Raw genomic sequence first — 20,682 nt, 5'->3', positions numbered from 1 at the left:
CGAACCCGGAAACAAAACAAAAAAGAAAACGTGCAAATCATTCTTCTTTTTCGAGGCTCAACTTTGAAAAGAGCTCAACTGCAGATGCGACCGCGAGTCAAAACGTACAAAACGTACAAAAGATGGACGCACTCAACTTGCTGAAAAAGGGTTGCGCAACTCGCACCGACGGGCAACCGAGACGGCCGCCATTTGTCATCAGATGCCTGACAAAAATGCCAGTTGAAATATGGACATGAAAACACGTGCATACGCTTAACAGAGTTCATTTTTCAATGCATGTCTAAAAGCCAACAGCAAACACTTTGGGAAGTTTTTTTTTCTCGTGCGTGAAAATGAGCTTTCAGGGACAGCGGCACAAAATGGCTGAACAACAACGTCAACTTATTTTCTGTGTTTCAAATGTGAATATTATTGAGGCGCTATCTTGTCCTGCATATCATTCCAAATCCGGAAAAAGAAAAAAAATCATGAAGCCTCCTCAAGTTGGAGTAGGAGACATGTCTGCCATCTAGTGGTGATTGGTGATATTACAACTACAGACCACCCTTGCAATTCGGCGCCCACAGATTAATTTTTTAAATACACTCTTTTGGCAATATTTTTCCCCATTGTGTATTTTATTGTTTCTACCCATTTATCTCGTTTTTCAGTGGCGAAGCCAATTGATTGATTGTCGGCATTTTCGGGAAGACTTTTGTGGGTTCGTGGAAGCATTTTATTGCATTATTTAGCGTCCATATTGATGTCAAATGAGTCTTTTCCCACGAAGCAAAGACGAGCCATGCAGAATGTGCCAAAAGCAGCTGAAAGTCTCACCGTGCCGGCGTCGCCCGCAGCTCCGCGGAGGAGCATCATCATCATCATCATCATCATCATCATCATCATCATCATCATCCTCAGCGGCAGCGGGCCCCGCGACTGCCCGGTTCGGTTCGCTTGCTGGCTTGGGATCCTCTCCTCGGCCCGGCTCAGTCCGCCTTGTGACGGGTCGCACCGACAAGCTGCTGATCTGACGGTGGGGGTCTGCCGCCCCCTCTGCCGCCCCCTCTCCCTCTCCCTCTCCCTCGCCCTCGCACGCGCACCTCGCACCCTCCCAGAGTCAAGTTGGTCAAACCCACTCCCTTCCCCTCTCGCGTGCACTTCCAAATTGAAAGCACAACTCAATCACTCGTGTTGCGTTCAAACACCAAAGCTGCAGAATTCCGGCCAGTCAAGCGAAGCGCCTCGCGAGGCGCCGTGTGACGTCTTTTTTTGTGTTGAAATTATTATTTCTTCTTCTTCTTCTTCTTCTCCCGCGTGACTTGGCGCCGCCAGCTCGCCGAAGCGCGCGCCGACTCGCTGGAGCCTCGTTTGGACTTTTGGACGGCGACATGAAGACAAAGGCGTGACGAGCAGCAGCAGCCGAGGTAAGACAGCTGTCCGTCATTCTGGCGGCGCGTGACGTCATCTCGCCACGTCACCCGCCGGCGGCAGCGGCCGAGGTAAGACAGCTGTCCGTCATTCTGGCGGCGCGTGACGTCACCCGCCACGTCACCCGCCGGCGGCTGTCAAAGTGGATTTGCCCTAAAAGGATTGGTTGGGTTGGGCGCTCGGATTGATTGATTGGATGTCATTGGTGGATGAGTGCCAAGTCGTCAATAGGAGTTCAGCACAAGTCGCAACTCACTCGAGGACCATTTGGGGGTCGGCGTTTTGGGACGCCCGAATGTATTGATCAAGTGTTGAGCTTGAAAGTCTTCTGATCTCAACTCAAGTCAGTGTTGTTGCTTTTGACCCAATTTGACTTTTGCGTTGAATCCAAATCAGAACTTTGCGAACGTCGGCTTTTACTCGGGAAAGCAAGACTTTGCGCTTCCTGTTGACGTGTTACGGATTCAATCCAAACAAGCTTGAATGGTAATCAATTCACGGGGAGAAAAATGTTGAGTTGAGGCAACGTATGAAGACGCGCGAAAGGACACGATCGGTTGCTCGCAATTGTTGTTATTTATTAACATTAAATCACAAATATCACTTGAGGAACAGGAATCGTTTTGCAGGAAAGCTTGAAGAGAAGACAAAGTTTTGTTGTCAATCGACCACGACGATCTGACGACGACGACGTTCTGACGACGACGTTCTGACGACGACGACATTCTGGCGATGTTCTGACGACGTTCTGACGACGTCGACGACGTTCTGACGACGTTCTGACGACGTTCTGACGATGACGACGTTCTGGTGACGTTCTGGCGATGACGACATTCTGGCGACGTTCTGATGATGACGACGACGTTCTGACGACGTTCTGACGACGTTCTGACGATGACGACGTTCTGACGACGTTCTGACGACGTTCTGACAACGACGACGACGTTCTGGCGATGTTCTGACGATGACGACGCTCTGACGACGTCGACGACGTTCTGACGACGTTCTGACGACGTTCTGACGACGTTCTGACGATGACGACGTTCTGGCGACGTTTTGGCGACGTTCTGGCGATGACGACATTCTGGCGACGTTCTGATGATGACGACGACGTTCTGGCGACGTTCTGGCGATGACGACATTCTGGCGACATTCTGACGACGAGCCATTTGTGAATATAAAGCAAAGCAGCCGTTTTCATCCACCTCATTGGGCGGCCATTTTGACATTTGCTGGTGAAAATGACGCCACCGTTGCTCAAGTTATGACCAATCACAGCTCAGTTTCATAAAACCGTTTTGCCGATGACAACGAAGGAAACAAAATTGGGGATGTTCAATAGCACTTGTTTGTCACGTCAGTACTCAAGTCTTGAGTAGTCATCGATACTCGTATCAAATGGCGACACCTTGGAAGAAGGGCGGGTATTGGCCGGATAAGAGACCCGGAATCGGTACTCGTCAGTCACAATGAACGGCGCCCGTCTCGGCACTCGGGAACGTTCGCGGCACGCTGACAATGAAGCTCAGCCCAAAACAAAAACAAATTGAATTGCCGGAACGCTCAATCAGATCTTGGCGGGCCGCGCCGGCAAACCGACCAATCGCCAGCTTTCTTTTGCCTTGCTCAAAGATTTCTGCCGAGAACGATTCCGCACACTGTCCGTACCGATGACTCAATGGTGACGCAAAGTGATGAAAGTTTTCACCTCAAACTAAAACTAAGATGGCTGCTGGCGTCATGTGACGCGACTGTGTTGACCTTGCGTGCAGCATCGCCATCAGCCGGAGGACGAGTGGGCGGGGCTTCTCATGAGTGGTAGACCGGGCTCGGCTTGACCTGCGGAGGCAACATGAGACTCAGGTACGCACACGCGGGTACACCGCCGTCCGCCTCGGTGGCGTCCGCCTTCGGCAGCGGTCCCAACCTTGACCAAGCGTGACCGCCGTCCGCGACCACCTCGTCCACTTTTGTCCACCTGTGTGGACTCGCACCTTGGATGTCCTCCTTGAGCCATTGAATGAATGAGCGCTTGTGTCCACATGTGTCCTTAGGTGCTTCCTGATGCTCCTGAGCAGCACCGCCGTCCTTGGGGTAAGTCGCACATCTGCACGCCGGTTGATACAATCCGACGGGGAAGGCGGGACGCAACGTGGGAAATACGGAAGCGGACTGTAGCAACGTGCAAGGCCGCCTTCCTGAGAGGGGCGGAGTCCGAGCTGGCGCGCGAGCTTGAGAAGTTCGGACTCGATGCCGTCGGGCAAGGCGGGCCCTCGTGCCAGTCCTCTTGGGGGGGGTCGCGCTCTCTTGCGCTCTCCCGCCCGGGGCCGGTGCCCAGCGGGTCTGAGCAAACCTGTTGACCGGGTTGCCCTCGGTTGAGGGTTGCCTGGCGGACAAGAAGGTGGCCTCCCTCCATTTTGGGGGCTCACCTGGCTGCTATTCGCCACAGCTCAGATTTGTCAGACCTGTTGGGGCCGCTGAAGAAGACTTGGGGACTCCTTCGCTCGCTGGAGGACTTGCAATACTCCAGCGAGCGATGAGAGCGAGACCTGGAACCGGGATCCCAACCGGAACCTGAGCGGCCTCTTCTCATTGGATCTCCTCCATATTTGACGATTCAAACTTGAGGCACCAGGAAAGCCTCGGTCGCAGTTCGCGTCCCACCCTCGGGACGCGGGACACGCACGCACACGCGACGATCACGACCAAATACTCGACAACGTCAAACTTTGAGCTTGCGTATCGATTAGCGATCGCCGTCAATGTCGTGTCTCGCGTGACGGACGTTCATTATGGACGTGCGTGAGAAATGCAGGACGTAGGACCACATATCGAAAGTGGACACGTGAAGGACATACGTTGGACATGCAGGACAGCACGTGAGCGTGCGCACGTACAGGACCACGTGCGTGCGTGGGGTGAAAGTGGCGGCGAGCGTTGACATTCCTGCTGCTGCTGATAGAAACGCTTGACTGCTAACTCGGTTGACACAACGCGGCAGGAATGCAGCCAGCAACACAAACACTGATGCATGATGGGAATCTGACAATCGCACCATCTGACAATGTGTCTCGGCCCGCGTTGAACTCGACGCACTGCGTGACGCGCGCTCAAGCGCCGGGTCGCCTTCACGCCGTGTCGTTGTTACGCTTTGCGTTCGCGTCACCTCAGAGTCGGCGCGACGTCACGTCCGTCTTCAGCGCGTCATATTTGTCCGTCTCGACGTGACCTTGGAGTCTCCGCCGTTGTTGATGATTGACGATGATGTCATAGGAATGACGATGTCATATTGCCGCTGCTGATGTCTCCCTGCAGGGCGGCGACACGGAGCCGTGCGCTGGCCGGGACTGTTCCACCTGTCGATGCTTGCCGGCGAAGGGAGCCCGGGTGAGACTCCGCCTACCGCACGACACAACCAATCACAAACGTACAATCCAGCAAACCAGATCCCGAACCCGGCCGCCGAGGTCCAGAAATTCGAGCAGAATTTAAGGCAGTGACGTCTGAAATGTCCTTCCAAGAAGTTAGCAGAACTGACATCCGGACAGGGACATTCAGAACTTCAAGCAGAACTTTGCTTGTGAAATTGTCACCCACAAAACGTAGTACATCAAACGTATCGAAACACACACACACACACACACACACACACACACACACACACACACACACACACACACACACACACACGTGTGTATTGACGTCCTCCATTCTGACGTCAAGAATTTAGTCCGAGTGTCCACAATCTAAGTCGGTGACGTTGTTGTTGTTCACACGTTGGTCACTAAAGTGCAGAACTCGTTAGCCAACCCAGTTCTGAGATGTTCCGGTCATGCCCGAACCTCAACACAGGGACTTCCTAAACGTAGCCAGTCTCATCCTGAAATTAGGGACGTGCAGAAGACCTCAGACCACAACTGCGACAACGACATCCAAAACAAGGCGACAAGAACTTGAAGCCGCCTTCAGGCGAGCAAAAGACGTCCCGAAGTTGGACAGTCACAAACGGAGACAGCTCGGACTCCAATTTGACGCTCGCAAGTTAGCGTCTGACTTTGACAAGGTCGTCCACGACTTGACCTGTGGCGTCCTCGCCTTCACTGGTCGCTCAGTGACATCCACAACACAGACCAGGAATTAGACCGTGACCAGGAGGACGTACCTGCCGCCGGCACCGCCGTCAGACTTACGGCCCGGGGGCCACGTCCGGACCGCCACATCACTTTATGCGGCCCGCAAAAGCAAATGACTCTCACAGCAACTTTTCAAAAAAATCCTGTTGAGATATTGCAAGAATGTTCTCGTTCCGTGATTACAATAATTTGAGCAATAGTTGAACACGTTTTCATTCTTGACTTGTCGTTGTCCATCATTTTGTTGAGGATTTCAGTCCTCTGGCTTAATTGGGGGGAGTTTCCAGATCGAGTGATTTCAAGTCTTGTCTGTCATCACCAAATAAAATCAATCAATTAATCAATGGATTTGACAGAATATGAGGAGGCCAACAAACATTTCCACGCGTTCGCAGTCCAAACGGGCGAAAACCAAACAATGTGGCCTGCGACACAAAATGATTTGGACGCAACGCTTAAGGTTAAGTCGGAGGTCATGGAAGCTGCTTCAATTGGGAGTTCGTTCTCAGACGCAAACACGCACACACAGGAAGATACAAGATGTTACAAAAATCAACCGTGCGTGCGTGCGTGCGTGCGTGCGTGCGTGTTTGTGTTTGTGTTTGTGCAGCTGGGGGCCGCAGACAGCGAAAGGGTGACGGCGGCAAAGCGTCTGTCTGACTGATTTCACACGTCAATAATTCCAGAGAAAGCTGCAGAGAGCAAAAACTAACAGAGATCAGACTTGTCACATCTCATCACACGCACACGCACGCACACGCACGCACACGCACGCACGCACGCACGCTGCATGGCATTGCGGGGCCTCAGTCTGTCCTCTTGTTGGCGTGCGAGTTTGTCACATGAATGATTTGTGCGAGTTTGTAATGTTGTTGATGTGAAATGATTGTTGTGAAAGTGTTTTGGGTGCCGGAGCAGGAATGTTCCCAAGAATCGCTTCAGAACGCCAACGCCAATTTCAAAGATGGGCCTGCCGCAATCGTTACTTGAACGATTTAGCTTTGGCCCCCAAAAATGTTGATTTGCATGCATTGTTTGTTGACATCCATCATCAACATTTACTGGCGCTGCGTCGTTGTCGCTCGCTCGCCGCTGTGCGACGTGGCACTCTTCACACACACGCATGCACCAAATGTGAGATACGGCCTCCAAAGTGGAGCGGCTCTTGTAAGCCGTTGAAATTTGTCCCGCGACCCATCGCGTCATCGCCACGAGCACCGTTTCCAGCTGCCCGTACGATTGTTTGTTTGTTTGGCACAATTTGAAAAGAACGCAGCGACGGAACGAATGAAGCCGGAAGATTCAAGATTCCACACAGTCGCGCTAATAATAGCATGTAGCATGAATGCTAGCCGACGCCGACGCAAGCTTGCGCGTGGGCTAACAGCGATGGTCTACGGTGCTCGTTGATTGTCTGGTTGCGGCCTGTACCAACGACTTGCAGAGGTCGACGTCCGACCTGTTGTGATCCCTTTCGACAGCGAGAGCGAGTCTCGAACGCGTGGGCGGAGTTTATGTAACAATAGAAAGACAAAATAAAAGTACACCTTACAGCGGACTTGAAAACGGTTCATACAAAGAAGAAGATAAGAAGAATCCTCCCTGTAAAGCGTAAGAGAAGAATCAGCGGTTCGCGCCGCCGACCGCCATTTCCGTCCCAAGTCAGTTGGCCGGCGCACGAGGAAAAACGCCACCGCTTGCACATGTCCGCCACTGGCACGTCACTGGGCCGGTGGTGGTCTCGAGGTGCATGAAGTTCAGAATCTTCAAAGGAAGACCCGTACACATCACGTCACTCGCATTGGCGCCAACCTTAGGTCAAAGTTTAACCAGTGAAGGAAATCCTATTTGATTTCAAAAGTACATCTTTATTCTCTCCCCGCCAAAACCCCGAATCTGAATTTGGAGACCTCCGTTGTTGGGTCTCATTGGAAATGACACTTTGACTCTGCTGGCTTTCCTCAGGGGTCTCCAGGGTCTCTTGGGCGTCAGGGTCTTCCGGGGCCCCCAGGCTTCCCAGGCCCTCAGGGTCCTCTAGGAGAGAAAGGCATGCGAGGGGCAGAAGGCCCGGCAGGACCTCCGGGACCAAAGGGAGACATGGTGAATAAACATCCAATGAACCTTATTCATCGTAGGGGGAACAATACAGACCCTAATCCACCATGGTTGAAGATCTGTAGTCGAGAGAGAGATTTTTTTCAATGTTTTGTTCTTTTTTTCAGGGAGCCGTTGGTGTTCCCGGATTTCGTGGTTTAGAGGGAGTCCCGGTAGGAAGCCCCAGAATCCTTATCTGCAGGATCTAGACTATCTTCCCTGGATGATCAGCTTCGGTTTGTTTGTGTAATTAGGGCCACCCGGGCCCAGATGGCGGTCCTGGTTTTCCAGGCGTGGATGGTTGTAACGGGACAAGAGGAAGGCAGGGAGATCCTGGACTGCCTGCAGAACAAGGGCCCCGCGGTGAAGTGGTCAGAACTACAGAATGGTCTACAGCTTAGGGTCACAACCAGGAACACATGAATGTGACCGCAACACCTCAAATAGACCACAACACATAAACTAGAGCACAGGAAACCACCACACCTGAAATCAACCACTTCAGTACACATAGAAACCGTAAACCACCACATCTGACCTACGCCGCATCACCTGAAATAGACCACATGAGCAAGCGTGGACCACTTCCGCAGATATTTAGTAGACCACAGCACCTGACACATACTACATGATTAGACATAGACCACGTGAGGTGTTGTGGTTCTTCTTCAGGTTTTCCTTAGAAAAAAATTCCTTTTGCCAGCGACTTGTGTACAGGTTCAAATAAGCCAGCAAAGATCCTTTTGCTTGATTGGTTCCTTGATTGATTGATTGATTGATTGATTGGCTGGCTGGCTGGCTGGCTTGTGTCGCAGGGTTTTCAAGGACCAAAGGGATTTCCAGGACGGCCAGCGTTCTTCTTTCTGCAGTACCCCGGAGTCCCCGTGAGTGGTCTCCACAGCACACCTCAGATGTTTGGCATGACCTCTTACGTGCTTCTGTAGCCCCGCCCACATTGTTGTTTCAAAGGAGCTCATTGGCTGACGGATGTCTGTAACCTTTCCACAATCTTTTTGTCTGACAGGGCGACGCCGGCCTGATGGGACTTCCTGGTTTGCCGGTGAGATCACCGTTTGCCTGTGTTGGTGTTTAACTTCTTGTCCGGCACTCTGGCTGGCTGGCTGACTTCCTGTTTGTATGCAGGGTGGACCAGGTCACAGAGGTTCAAATGGTTTTCTGGGTCCTGTCGGTCCTGACGGAGTCACTGTGAGAACATTTACATAACAATCTCCTTATATGAATCAACTATGACAGCGTGTGTGTGTGTGTGTGTGTGTGTGTGTGTGTGTGTGTGCGTGCGTGCGTGCGTGCGTGCGTGCGTGCGTGCGTGCGTGCGTGCGTGCGTGCGTGCGTGCGTGCGTGTGTGTGTGTGTGTGTGTGCGTGCGCATGCGTGTGCAGGGTTTCCCCGGCCTGTCAGGATCCAGAGGCTTTCCTGTAAGTATAGAAGACTTTTGCTTTCATCTGTGAATGTTGCAGCACAGAAGATTGTTTCTTTCTGGATTTGCAGAAAGAACTTTTTCTTGACAAAAAGCAAATGAACAAAAAGAACTTGCCACAAGATTACCAAGACAACCACATTCGGACAAGAACAGTCCCGAACTTGAACTCTTTTTGCTGAGGCACAAAAGAAGAAAATGAAGTCAAAGTCTTGGATCAAGTACTCAATGACACGGAGGCGTTTGTTCGTGTTTGTGTTTCAGGGCGAAAGAGGTCGATCGGTGCCGGGTCCAAAAGGGGACGAGGTACAAAGTAGTAACGTGCAATTTTGTGAAACGAGAGCAAGCCCTAACTGGTGTCGTCCGCAGGGGGAACAAGGCTTACAGGGGCCCCCAGGACCATTTGAGTATGTCGATCCCCCGGAGGACTTTTACATCAAAGGAGAGCAGGTGACTCCGCTTGGGCCAAGCATAGGACAGCAGTCGTCTTTTCAACCGCTGGATCTAACGTTGAGTCTTCTGTTGCATGGTTTAGGGTCCGGCGGGGCTTAAAGGGGCGTGTGGAGCTCAAGGCCTGCCAGTAAGTCCACTCCAGGGTTTTTTTTTGTATCATTCCACTGAGTTTCATCAGATCTAATTCTCATTTGGACTTTCAGGGTCTGGATGCTCTTCCTGGCATGGAGGGAGAAAAGGGGATTGTGGGACTTCCTGGACCCAGGGTGAGGCATCCTTCTTTGCTGGTCCCACTGGCTGAGTGGAGGATTTAGAAGGGAAAGTGAGTGTTTGGATGGTGGTCCCATCATGTCAAGGGAAGATCTTGGGCCTGATTTACGAAGGCCCGCCGCACGCCACGCCACGCGGCTGAACCGGACTTGTACTGGACCATCACAAAAAAACAAGTTGCCGCCTCGCATTGAGCGATTCCATCTGGCAAATTGCTGCAACGGAAATCTGTGACCCCATGTTCCATTTAGAGGCTCCTCAAACACAAACTTTTATTCAAGCGTAAAAGCAGAACCGTCAAGGGAAAAGCGAGGAAGTGGACGAGAATAAAAGAGAGAGTGCGGACATTTTGAGCGGCGTTACAGACAGTTTGTCGCTCGCGTGCATTTTGGCGCCAGAGACTGCAAGCTTCGCTATTGCGAAATTTGAAATATGGTTACGTATTGCGCAACACAATACAAAGCTTGCCGCCTTTCCCAAAGCCGTCGCAAGAAATGAACTCAGTAATATGTTTGTGTGCCTCTTCCGCTAACACTTCAAATTCCATCACGTCAAACTTGGCATTGCGCTTGTGATGCTCTCCAAAATGTCCAAAGCCATCAACATGCAAAACCATCCTTTAAAAAACTCACCATTTTTACACATGTTGACAAGATCCTGCACGGAATCTGTAGGATTTTGCGTCATTTACTATTCGTGACCTTAGCAAATCAGGCCCTTTGTGTTTGTGATCTTCAGGGACTCCCAGGACGTCCTGGTCTACCTGGTTACAAAGGAGCCAAGGTGAGTGCCCTCGTATCCAACGTGCACTCTCACTATATCGCACTTCCGTTAGACCAGCAAAATCTGAAGGTAATGGAAACGCATCCTTTATCCCCCGCCACGATAAAAGCTGCAGTGCTCGCTATAACGAGGCTTGACCAGTGGCAAATTGTTTCATTGATGTGATCAATTATGGCGATGGGGAAGCTGAGGAGTCCCGATTATGTTTGATTGTGTTTCAGGGAGCTCTAGGAAGTTCTGGTCTTCCAGGTCTGATCGGACAAGAAGGTCTAAAGGTTGGTTGGTCAAACATCTTCTGGTTGCCATGCAGATGAGTCACACATGTGGCATGATAAACATTGTTTCTGTTCCCAGGGCATTATGGGAGATCCCGGTCTCAAAGGCCTCCCTCAGGAAATTGTCATCACACTTCCGGGTAGGCGTACACACACACGCACACACACACACACGTACACACACACACCCATCAATTCTCTTCACACACAGACACTCATTTGTCCTCAAGGTGACGCTGGAGATCCAGGGACTCCGGGACTGATGGGACCTCCAGGAGATCGTGGGTTCATGGGAACGCACGGGCTCCGAGGATTGCCTGGCAGATCCATACCAGGTCAGAAGACAACTTGCTTATCATCACGCAACTTTTCATGACAAGCATTTGAACTTGTTCAGGAACTTTACTTCCCCACCAAAGCTTTATGAACTCTGATTAGGACCAGCAGGTGTTGTGGGAGCAACGGGGACTCCAGGAAGTAAAGGCGACAAAGGAGATCCGGGCAAGGTTTTCACTGATCAAGCATTCCCTGGGGAAAGTGGACGACCTGGAAGCCCAGGACGCAGAGGAGCAAAAGGACAACCGGGGAGGCCAGGTAAGCAAGCCGATGTTTGTTTGGGAAAGAAGACTTCCTCTTTCCACTTTTCCACTTTCATTTCTTCCTACAGGCTATTACTGCCTTCCTGGAGTGCCAGGAGAATCTGGAGAACCCGGTGAACGAGGGCCCTCCGGGGCCCCAGGCAATCAAGGATTCAAAGGTCAGTATTTAGGCTACAGTGATTGCAGTCTTTAGTGTTGAATGTGGAGCAAGATATGACAGAATGTGTTTTGGGGCAGGACGCCAAGGTGAATGCTCCTGCGGTCCTCCAGTTGTGGTGCGGGGAGCCCCAGGGCCAGTAGGGAGGTCCGGCTTGGCAGGGTATCCAGGATCCCTTGGTGCTCAGGGGCCAAGAGGGGAGAACGGCTGCGTGGGAGATACGGGAGTTACTGGACAACTGGTAAGGAAACCCAAACGGGGTCCCAAGTTTGGCAAGGTCATAAACATTGAAAAGAAGACTCCCTTTGCCAGGCTTGTTGAAACAAATTATTCTATCAATTGAGTCATTGTTTGAATGATTGACTGGGTTGCAGGGCCTGGGTGGCTTTCCTGGTGTCAAAGGGTTCAAAGGTCAAAAGGGAGACTTCGTTGTGGTGGAAATTAAAGGCAAGTTGACCTCCAAGTTGGGATAGATCTTGATCTTGAGTCATGTGACGTTGTTGACATCTCAGGAAAACTGGTCAGGATGTGCAAGCTAAAAAATACCTGAAGCTTGGAGAAAAAATGAAGTGATTAAACCTCGTCTGCGTGTTGCACTGATCAAAGCTGTGTTCCCAGGTGACAAGGGCGAAAGCGGTGAGTTGGGTCTTGCAGGTAGACAAGGTTTCTCTGGGAGAAGAGGACAGGATGGACTCCCAGGACCCCCTGGAAGCCCTGGACCTCAGGTCATTGGCTCTCACTGCTCCGGTCTTACAAGCATCAAATAGTCACCTAAACTCCTATGAACATGTTGAGTCCATACCACAGACCAGAGGACTTGGCATAAAAAAACACTCCCCTCCATTGCATGATGAGTATTTGTGCTAACCTTAGATTTGTTTTCAGGGAGAAAGTTACTCTGGTTCTCCGGGGGACCAAGGCTTTTCGGGTCTCCCTGGGCCCAAAGGACTATCTGGACCACCTGGCCCCCAGGGATCAGGTGTGGTTGGAGCAATAGGAAAGCGGGGGGACCCAGGAGCCCCGGGACTTCCGGGTTTCTCTGGCTTTCCTGGCCTGAAAGGTGTTCAAGGTAAATCTCAATCTGATTGCAAAAGTTATTTAGAATTTTAAAAAAGCAAGGTTGGGAGGCAACGTTGGACTGACAACTCATCTCTCCATAGGAGAAACGCTTCCTTGTATACCCAGAAACCCTGGAGCCCCAGGACAGAAAGGGGAGGCCGGAGATACAGGTGATCACAATCATGATGGTCTACTCTCTTGTTTTTGTTCACCCTTGTACCTGACTTGTGTTCAACTGCCCAGGCCTCAGAGGGCTTCCTGGTCCTCCTGGCTTCAGTGGATTCACAGGACCTGATGGACCTAAAGGGGAAAAAGGACAGTCTGGACTTCCTGGACCACCTGGACTAGCAGGTAACTGCTGCATTCGTACCACACTTTTGTCCAGTAACTGTGGTAACTGACATTCTGCCTTCCTCCACCAGGACCGCAAGGTCTTATTGGAGATACTGGAGTTGAAGGACCTGAAGGATTCAGTTTTGCTGGCGAGCCAGGTACTGTCCTGTCTAAGATAGCTGATTCCGTAGAAAGGACACCATTGTATAGAAAGGTTCATGCGGAATGCATCCCCACAATCAGTACGTGGAGATTAAGGCACACATACTCGAGACAGATAGCCAGAAATGGATGATGAGTGCCCCCCCCCCCTTCACACAAGCACATTCACGTATAGAATTGACCACTGTGCTCCTTCAGCAATTGTGCATGTTTTTCTGTGTGAACCAGGCTCTGCAGGTGCACCAGGCACTCCTGGACTGAGAGGACCAGCTGGAGAGTCTTACGTTGGTACCTCAGGACCCATTGGCTTTCCTGGGCTAGCAGGCTCTCCGGGACCTAAAGGAGTCCCAGGCCGAGCTGGCAACCAGGGTTTGCAAGGTGAGGGACAAATCTGAAAACCAAATGCTGAATGCATTGTTGTGGGACTTATTCCAGACCTTGCCCACCATAAAGCCACACAAATGCTGTGACCTGAACCAGCACCTCCACATAGTCAATAGTTGATGAAGTTGTCCAGGTTTATCTTTACGCACACGAAACCTTCTTTTTCTTCAGGTGTCCCAGGTCTTCCTGGGGTTCCAGGGCCAAAGGGCCAGAGAGGACAAGATGGGGCACTGGGCAATATTGGTCCCCCGGGCCCTATCTATGATCTGTGCGAAAGAGGAAAACCTGGTCCCACTGGCCCTCCAGGTCCAGAAGGAGCTACTGGCACCCCGGGTACAGCGTGATCTGACGCAACTACCTGAAGTCATGGCTCTTGTTTCACCAGGAAAAATTGTGATAGAAGTCAGGGACTAGTACTGACCTAACTCCCTTTCATGGTTCTGCTCAGGGTGCTCTGGGGAGAAAGGTGATATGGGAGAGCCAGGATCTCCAGGTTATGGCCCCCGTGGCCCTGTGGGCAAACCAGGTTCTCATGGTTTTCCTGGGTATCCGGGAATTCCGGGTCCCCCTGGTCCCAGTGGAGACTCTGGATTTGCAGGGTGGGATGGACGAAAAGGTGAGCAGCCTCCTGACAGCCTCATTGTTTTCATCACTCAACTGTTTTTTAGTCTATGACGCAAAAGTGCTTGAAGGGGTTTGGAGTGAGGGGCAACTCATCTAAGTTCATATAGCACCATGTGACATCATCATCTCACAATCAGGTCTGGTCGGGACCCCTGGTAAGAACGGTGTCCAAGGAGTGCGAGGATTGATTGGGTTCCCAGGATACCCGGGGAGGACAGGAGAGAGAGGACCTCGTGGACAAGATGGCAGGCAAGGATGTGAAGGTCCCAAAGGAGAGATGGGTACAAACACTACTACTGTTACTCACAAGAAAGTAATCACCCTAATATTAGGAGGCGCGTGGCCTCAATCTTCAGTGGTTGGGGGTCCAAATACAATTGTTGTCCCTGCCTGGGTTTTCTCTGGGTGCTCTGGCTTCCTCCCACATTCCAAAAACAGCCACTGAACACTCACTTTGGGGGCGGCGTGGCTCAGTGGTAGAGCGGTTGTCTCCTATCCGTGAGGTTGTGGGTTCGACCCTCACCCCTGGCGATCATGTCGAAATGTCCTTGAGCAAGACACTGAACCCCGATTTGCTCCAGTGGACCTGGCAGCGCCCTGCATGGCAGCAGCTGACCACTGGTATATGAATGTGTGTGTGAATGGGTGAATGTGAGACTTTGTAAAACGCTTTGGGCACCACCTGGTGTCATTAAAAGCCCCTTTACCATTGAAGACTAAATTGTGTGAATAAGGCTGTGAATGGTTGATGTCTATACGTGCCCTGACATTGGCTGGGGACCAGTCCAGGGTGTACCCTCAAGTCAGCTGGGACAGGCTCGAGCCCACCTGCGACATCAAGCAAAAGCTTCATCATCATCAATCAACATCTGTGATCCCGTCTCTTGTGGTTCTGCAGGCTATAAAGGGTACCCAGGACCGCCTGGGGAGACACTGGGTGTCCCTATCAAAGGTGCAAGAGGAAAACCTGGTCCCCCCGGTCTCAACGGCTTCCCCGGTGCACGAGGTCCGACTGAAGTGAAGCATTTAAAGGGCAACATTTTGTGACAGGCTAAAAGAGGGTTTCTACCAGAGGATTTATGTTTTTTCTTACCAGGAAATAAGGGCGCACCAGGTCTTGCAGGGAAGCCTGGGTACCCAGGCACCGATATGCCCCTGGGAATCAGCGGGCCTCCGGGTCCGCCAGGGTCTTCGGGCAAACCAGGGCTTTCTGGAAGACCTGGGTCTCCTGGACCTTCTGGTTTCTTCGGCTTCCCTGGAGAAACAGGAGACCCGGTAAGATGAGATAAGAACATGTTCAATAAGAGGCACTCATTCACAATTTTTCTCATCAAAAGTAGGCAAATCCACACACAGTATATTGTATCTTACCAAACAACACAACTAATGTAGAAGGCCAAAAACCGCAAAATAATTCACTAAATTGCGGATTTTGTTATGGAACCTATTCCCCGTTATTTGAGGAAACCTCCGGTTGTTTTGGGGCTTGGAAATCATGACAGACTGACAACTGATGGGCCGGCCCGCCGGCGAATGATGGCCTAATCGCCTACCACTGGAACGAGCTATCCCGTATCAAATCCAATCAGAATCCCACTGACTTGAATAACTTGGAATAACTTACTCCAGACGTTGACTTGCGGTCTTTTGGTCGTGGCTAAAATATACTGACGTTGCCTGCCATACAGGGTGACCAAGGATCCCCTGGGAGACCTGGTGAACACGGTCAACAAGGACATCCTGGGTCCAAAGGTGCCGTACATCCTCCTGCTGCCATGACACAGCTGATTCAGAGATATTTGTACAAATGTTGCTTTTGTGTATCAGGTGATCAAGGAGAGTCTCGTAGTAGATCTGGTCCATCTGGAGACAAGGGGCCTCCCGGAGACGCCGGACCTCCAGGTGAGGTTCAAACACAAGAACATCAGATTCATGTCAATCAACTTGAATCCTGAAACTACAAATCAATCCTTTGTTAGGTGCCTTTGGACCTCAAGGTGACCCTGGAGCACTGGGTTTCACTGGTGAGCCAGGCCAGAGAGGCTCCAAAGGAGATCTGGGACAGTCTGGGACGCAAGGATCACCAGGTACAGGGTCCTATCTCATGTGCTGCTCAGGCTACTCATCACAATCACGAAGGGGTCATGCTGTTGTTTCTAAAAACCTTGAAGGAGCTCAGAAGTCCTAGCAAACAAACTCTAAACTTTTACCTTTGTTCATCAGGTGTCATTGGGCCCTCGGGACCCAGAGGTCGCCCAGGTGTTCCAGGTCTACCTGGTAATGCGGGTGTTGACGGTCCCCCTGGACCACAGGGTATCTCAGGACTCCAAGGTGGGAATTATTATTATTGTGTTTTTTTTTCTTTTTGTTTGGACAGATGTGAAAGTATTAGTTCATATTCAACTTTTGGAACAGGTCCTCCTGGACCACTGGGACTTCATGGCCTGGATGGACTAAAGGGGACTAAAGGAGACGTTGGCACCAGAGGTATATCCCTTTGTCTAAGCAGAGCAACGTAATAACCGGTCCACAAAAACACCGTAACTTATAACAGACTTTGTCTGTTCACGCTCTCATTCCGTCAGCAACATTTGTTGACTTTCTTGTGCTGTCTCTTCAGGGCTCAGCATTCCAGGCTCCCAAGGTTCACAAGGTTTTCCAGGAGATAAAGGCCCCCCTGGTCCTACAGGTCTCCCAGGTTCATCACAGCCTGGACCTCCAGGACCCAAGGGCCATTCAGGATTTAAAGGTTGAAGTTCTAGGTGTCTAGTTTTCCAGAGCACTCTTAAGCCTGATCAAGATGTTGTCTATGTGTGTTCGGGTACTCACATTTCCTTTATTTGTTCAGGGCCACAAGGGCAAGTTGGTCCGTCAGGTGAATCTGGACATGATTGCAAAAATCCTCCCTCAGGGATTTTGGGAGATCCTGGTGACCCTGGACCTGATGGAGAGCCAGGTCAGACGAGAAGTAACATTAACAAAAGGTTAGCAGTTGATCTGTGACCCGACTGACTTCATACTACCTTTCAGGTTACCCCGGCAACATGGGGGATTCGGGTCCTAACCCTCCAGTACCTGGTGATGATGGGGACAATGGGGACAACGGATGCCCTGGCCCAAAGGGTGACAAAGGACTTCCTGGGCCCAAAGGACAAGCAGGCATAGGTGGATTTACAGGGTTCAAAGGTGACTCAGTGTTCCTAGCTCTGGGCTCAGGCTGCTATAGTCCGGACCCACCTGAGGCTGTGATGGTCCTCTTATTTTGAAAATCTGTGCGGACAGGTGAGCGAGGTTCTCCAGGCCTGATGGGGATACCTGGAAATCCGGGCCCTAGAGGTTTCCCAGGACCAACGGGACCTCTTGGGTCTCCGGGCTGTACTGGTCAGGCGGGTCCAAAGGGGGAGATGGGCAGAGTTTTTCCTTGCCCCACTTACCCTTCACCCCCACGAGGCCCTCCAGGAACCCTGGGGTTACCTGGTCTACCAGGAAGTGTTGGTTTTCCGGGAGACAGTGGCTTCGAGGGACTCAAAGGTAAGACGCTACAAGAGATTGTCCTGTACAGGGTCAATGTTTGCGTAATGATGATGGTTGATATTTTGCTGCAGGTCAAAAGGGGGATGGCGGGTGTGTTGGGCCCCAAGGGCCTCTGGGGCCTCCGGGTCCTACTGGGGAGCCAGGTCGAGGAGGTCTGGAAGGAGAGCGCGGCGAGGAGGGAGCCGAGGGTGAGATTTTATTTTAATTTGTTTGCGGTTGTCCAGTTTAGAAGCGTCGGGTCTCTGAAAGGATTTTCTCAGAAAAAGATGCTTGTGACTGATAAGACTTCCTGTGCTCTGTGCTCAGGTGATCCTGGCTTGACTGGAGACCGTGGACCTCCTGGACCGTCCAGACCCTTAAGCGCAGGCTTCCTAATGGTCATCCACAGTCAGACCAAAGTGCCTCCATCGTGTCCGCAGGGGATGCAAATTCTGTGGGTGGGATACAGTCTGTTGTACTTGGAAGGCCAGGAGAAGGCGCACACTCAGGACCTTGGTACTCTTCATACTTTTTTCAAAGTCTTGTCGAAAATTTGCCTGCTATCTGACGACGGCCGATCGGGCAGAAAAAACTCAAACTAAAAACAAGCAGGGCCAAAATGAGCCTACCTGTGTCGCCCGTCTTGAGCTTTGCGGACCCCAGCGTGTCTTGCGGGCGCAAAAGGAAGAAGCGCGCCGTGGCGGGCGCTTTGTTTGCCGTCTGCGTTGCAGCTGTGCGTGTGTTGTGTTGCAGGTCAGGCGGGCTCGTGCATGCGCGTCTTCTCCACCATGCCGTTCGCCTCGTGCAACATGGGAACGTGCTCGTACGCCGGCCGCAACGACAAATCCTACTGGCTGTCGGCCACGGCCGCCGTGCCCGCCCTGCCCGTGGGCGGAGCCTCCATCCAAGAGCACATCAGTCGCTGCGCCGTTTGCGAGGTGCCCTCCGCCCCCGTGGCCCTGCACAGCCAGTCGTCCATCCGGCCCACCTGCCCACCCAACTGGACCAGCCTGTGGACCGGATACTCCTTCCTCATGGTGAGTGCCGGCGCACGACGCAACTTTTTCCTGACGCCAGTCGTCCTCCAAGCGACACGCCGCTCAACATTCGTCGTGCTTCGTTTCGTTAGGCAGCGTGCATCAACACAAATCGGGCCAAAAGTTGACCTCGATGAAGTGTTATGGGGGCACGGTAGTCGTCAACCAACCCAGAGGTTGTGGGTTCGATCCCATGCCATTGTGACCACGTGGAAGTATCCTTTAGCAAGATACTGAACCCCCAGTTGCTCCTGATGCTGCCGATGTCATCAGTAGGTGAATTTTGCGCGTCCGTCATTCGGCAATGGGCAACTGTCGGGACGCACTTCCGTCATCGTCAATCTGTCAATATTTCAAGGCCAACCGTCAGTCGTCAATTGCTCGGCAAAATGAACGTCCGTCAATCCGCCTAGAAAATGGCCGTCGGTCATTGACGGATATTGACGGAAAGCCCACCCGTGAGAAGGACATCGCCATTTTGCTCGGTCACGTCATCAGTGTGGCATCTGAAGCCGCAACTTGCGTTGCCACTCGCGAAGATCCCCAAACTTGAATTTTAGCCTAACAGTGGCTGAGGACATGAAAGAAGGAAAACATTCTCTTCTAAAATTGGCTTTTAGTACTTACTCGTGTCACGGTACTGGAATTTGTAGATAAGTATTTATTTATTTCATTCTCTTCTTATTATTATTATGTTTTAGCTCCTTGACTCGGGGTTATGCGCAAGAATTCTAAGGTACTTGTTTTTTAACCTGGTTTTGACTTTTACACGTGGCAATAAAACTCTATTCTTTTCTCTGCTGCGTTTTTACCTTATTTTAAAATGCCAGAGTGCCTTGCGTGCAGTTGTAGCCTAGCAAAACATCTGGCAGAAGCGCTACATGCACATTTCATCACTAGGAATATGAATTTGTGTCTCCGAGTGCTGGTCTGCGTCACGTTGTCACGAGCGACCGCCACGGAAAGAAAGCAAAGCCCAGCGGGACAAAATTGGCTGCCAAATGTAAACGCGACCTCCGTGAGTCACAATTCACCAAAAAGAGACCATCGTGAGCAACAAACATTCCTTTCCATTCCAGATCATTTTTCAAAGGGCATCCGTGTCGCGGTGCGAATATTGATCCGTTACGTAATCAATGGTCAAATTAACTCTTTTGGTAATCGCTTAATCATTTTCAGACTTTGTCCAAATCCTGAACATTTCAGGAAATACTCTCCGATTTGAATGGTCCGCCACGAAAGCAGCCTGATGATCGTTTGGTGCGTTTTCCAAATAAGACATTGGCAAACATCAGCTTTGACTTTGGAAAACAATCAATGGTCCATTTCACGGAATCACAATCCATTTTCACGTTTCTGCATTTTTGGCACTGTAAATTTGAAAACGGTTTGGTTTCTTTAATGATCAGATTTACAAAAGTCTAAACAATTTGAATCCGATTTTTTTTTTTTTGTCAGATTCAAGGATGAATTAAAATAATGTAGGTGGAAGACGTCTTTTTTTTCCATATGATTCATCAATTGATTGTAAAAATGTTCATTTGTTGTACAATTGGGGGGGGGGGGGTCATTTTTCATTTTTCCAATTCAGTCGGCACTTTTTGTTTGAGTTTGACGTGTTGAATTGTGATTGCAGCACACGGGTGCGGGCGACGAGGGCGGCGGCCAGTCGCTGACGTCGTCGGGCAGTTGCTTGCGGGACTTCCGGCCGCAGCCGTTCGTGGAGTGCCAGGGGCCGCGAGGGACGTGCCATTACTTCGCCAACATCTACAGCTTCTGGCTGACGGCGCCCGACGCCGACGCCGACGCCGACGCCCAAACCCGCCGGCACGCCGCCAACGTGGGACGCTGCAACGTGTGCATTAAGGTGGCGGCCCCGTGAGGCCCCGCCCACAACTCGCAAACAGCAAACGCCTTCAATTATCAGTGTCGAATAAAAGCAGAAATATCTTTTTT

At 51.2% G+C, this 20,682-nt stretch overlaps 2 protein-coding genes across 2 annotated transcripts in view; one reads left to right on the top strand and one right to left on the bottom strand.

Moving 5' to 3' along the window:
- col4a3 (collagen, type IV, alpha 3) overlaps positions 1-2,566 on the bottom strand; it is a 23,182-nt gene extending 20,616 nt beyond the window's left edge. Inside the window, exons 1-2 of the mRNA XM_086079797.1 lie at positions 2,209-2,566; positions 820-1,142 (exon numbers count right to left, since the gene is read on the bottom strand). Of these exons, the coding sequence (XP_085935923.1) occupies positions 820-1,142; positions 2,209-2,566 (681 nt within the window). The remainder of the gene's footprint in view (positions 1-819; positions 1,143-2,208) is intronic.
- On the top strand, positions 1,136-20,682 carry col4a4 (collagen, type IV, alpha 4). The gene is made up of 47 exons (XM_086079994.1): positions 1,136-1,409; positions 3,186-3,276; positions 3,468-3,507; positions 4,729-4,800; positions 7,512-7,646; positions 7,769-7,813; positions 7,895-8,011; positions 8,456-8,524; positions 8,665-8,700; positions 8,784-8,846; positions 9,040-9,075; positions 9,342-9,383; positions 9,447-9,527; positions 9,613-9,657; positions 9,734-9,796; positions 10,539-10,583; positions 10,805-10,858; positions 10,938-10,998; positions 11,089-11,193; positions 11,297-11,452; positions 11,526-11,615; positions 11,695-11,855; positions 11,989-12,061; positions 12,233-12,339; positions 12,500-12,683; positions 12,775-12,843; positions 12,917-13,024; positions 13,096-13,164; positions 13,397-13,546; positions 13,724-13,885; positions 14,001-14,168; positions 14,314-14,457; positions 15,075-15,182; positions 15,273-15,451; positions 15,865-15,928; positions 16,004-16,078; positions 16,156-16,263; positions 16,400-16,507; positions 16,592-16,663; positions 16,797-16,925; positions 17,025-17,132; positions 17,207-17,362; positions 17,459-17,707; positions 17,782-17,898; positions 18,017-18,205; positions 18,443-18,726; positions 20,363-20,682. The coding sequence occupies exons 2-47, from the start codon at positions 3,266-3,268 to the stop codon at positions 20,606-20,608; spliced, it is 4,953 nt and encodes a 1,650-aa protein (XP_085936120.1). The 5' UTR covers positions 1,136-1,409; positions 3,186-3,265; the 3' UTR covers positions 20,609-20,682.

Source organism: Leptonotus elevatus, chromosome 7 (assembly GCF_054856555.1).
Source record: "Leptonotus elevatus isolate MCC_2025b chromosome 7, RoL_Lele_1.0, whole genome shotgun sequence".
Classification (NCBI taxonomy): domain Eukaryota; kingdom Metazoa; phylum Chordata; class Actinopteri; order Syngnathiformes; family Syngnathidae; genus Leptonotus; species Leptonotus elevatus.
Note: the sequence above shows the minus strand (reverse complement) of the source record. Positions and strands in the feature narration are given on the sequence as shown.

What these genes read in the sequence shown, in the direction of transcription:
- col4a4 (XM_086079994.1), top strand. An exon ending in AAGGGCCCCGCGGTGAAGTG is followed by an intron (nt 8,012 to 8,455) that starts GTCAGAACTACA and finishes CTTGTGTCGCAG; the next exon opens with GGTTTTCAAGGACCAAAGGG. An exon ending in TCGGTCCTGACGGAGTCACT is followed by an intron (nt 8,847 to 9,039) that starts GTGAGAACATTT and finishes ATGCGTGTGCAG; the next exon opens with GGTTTCCCCGGCCTGTCAGG.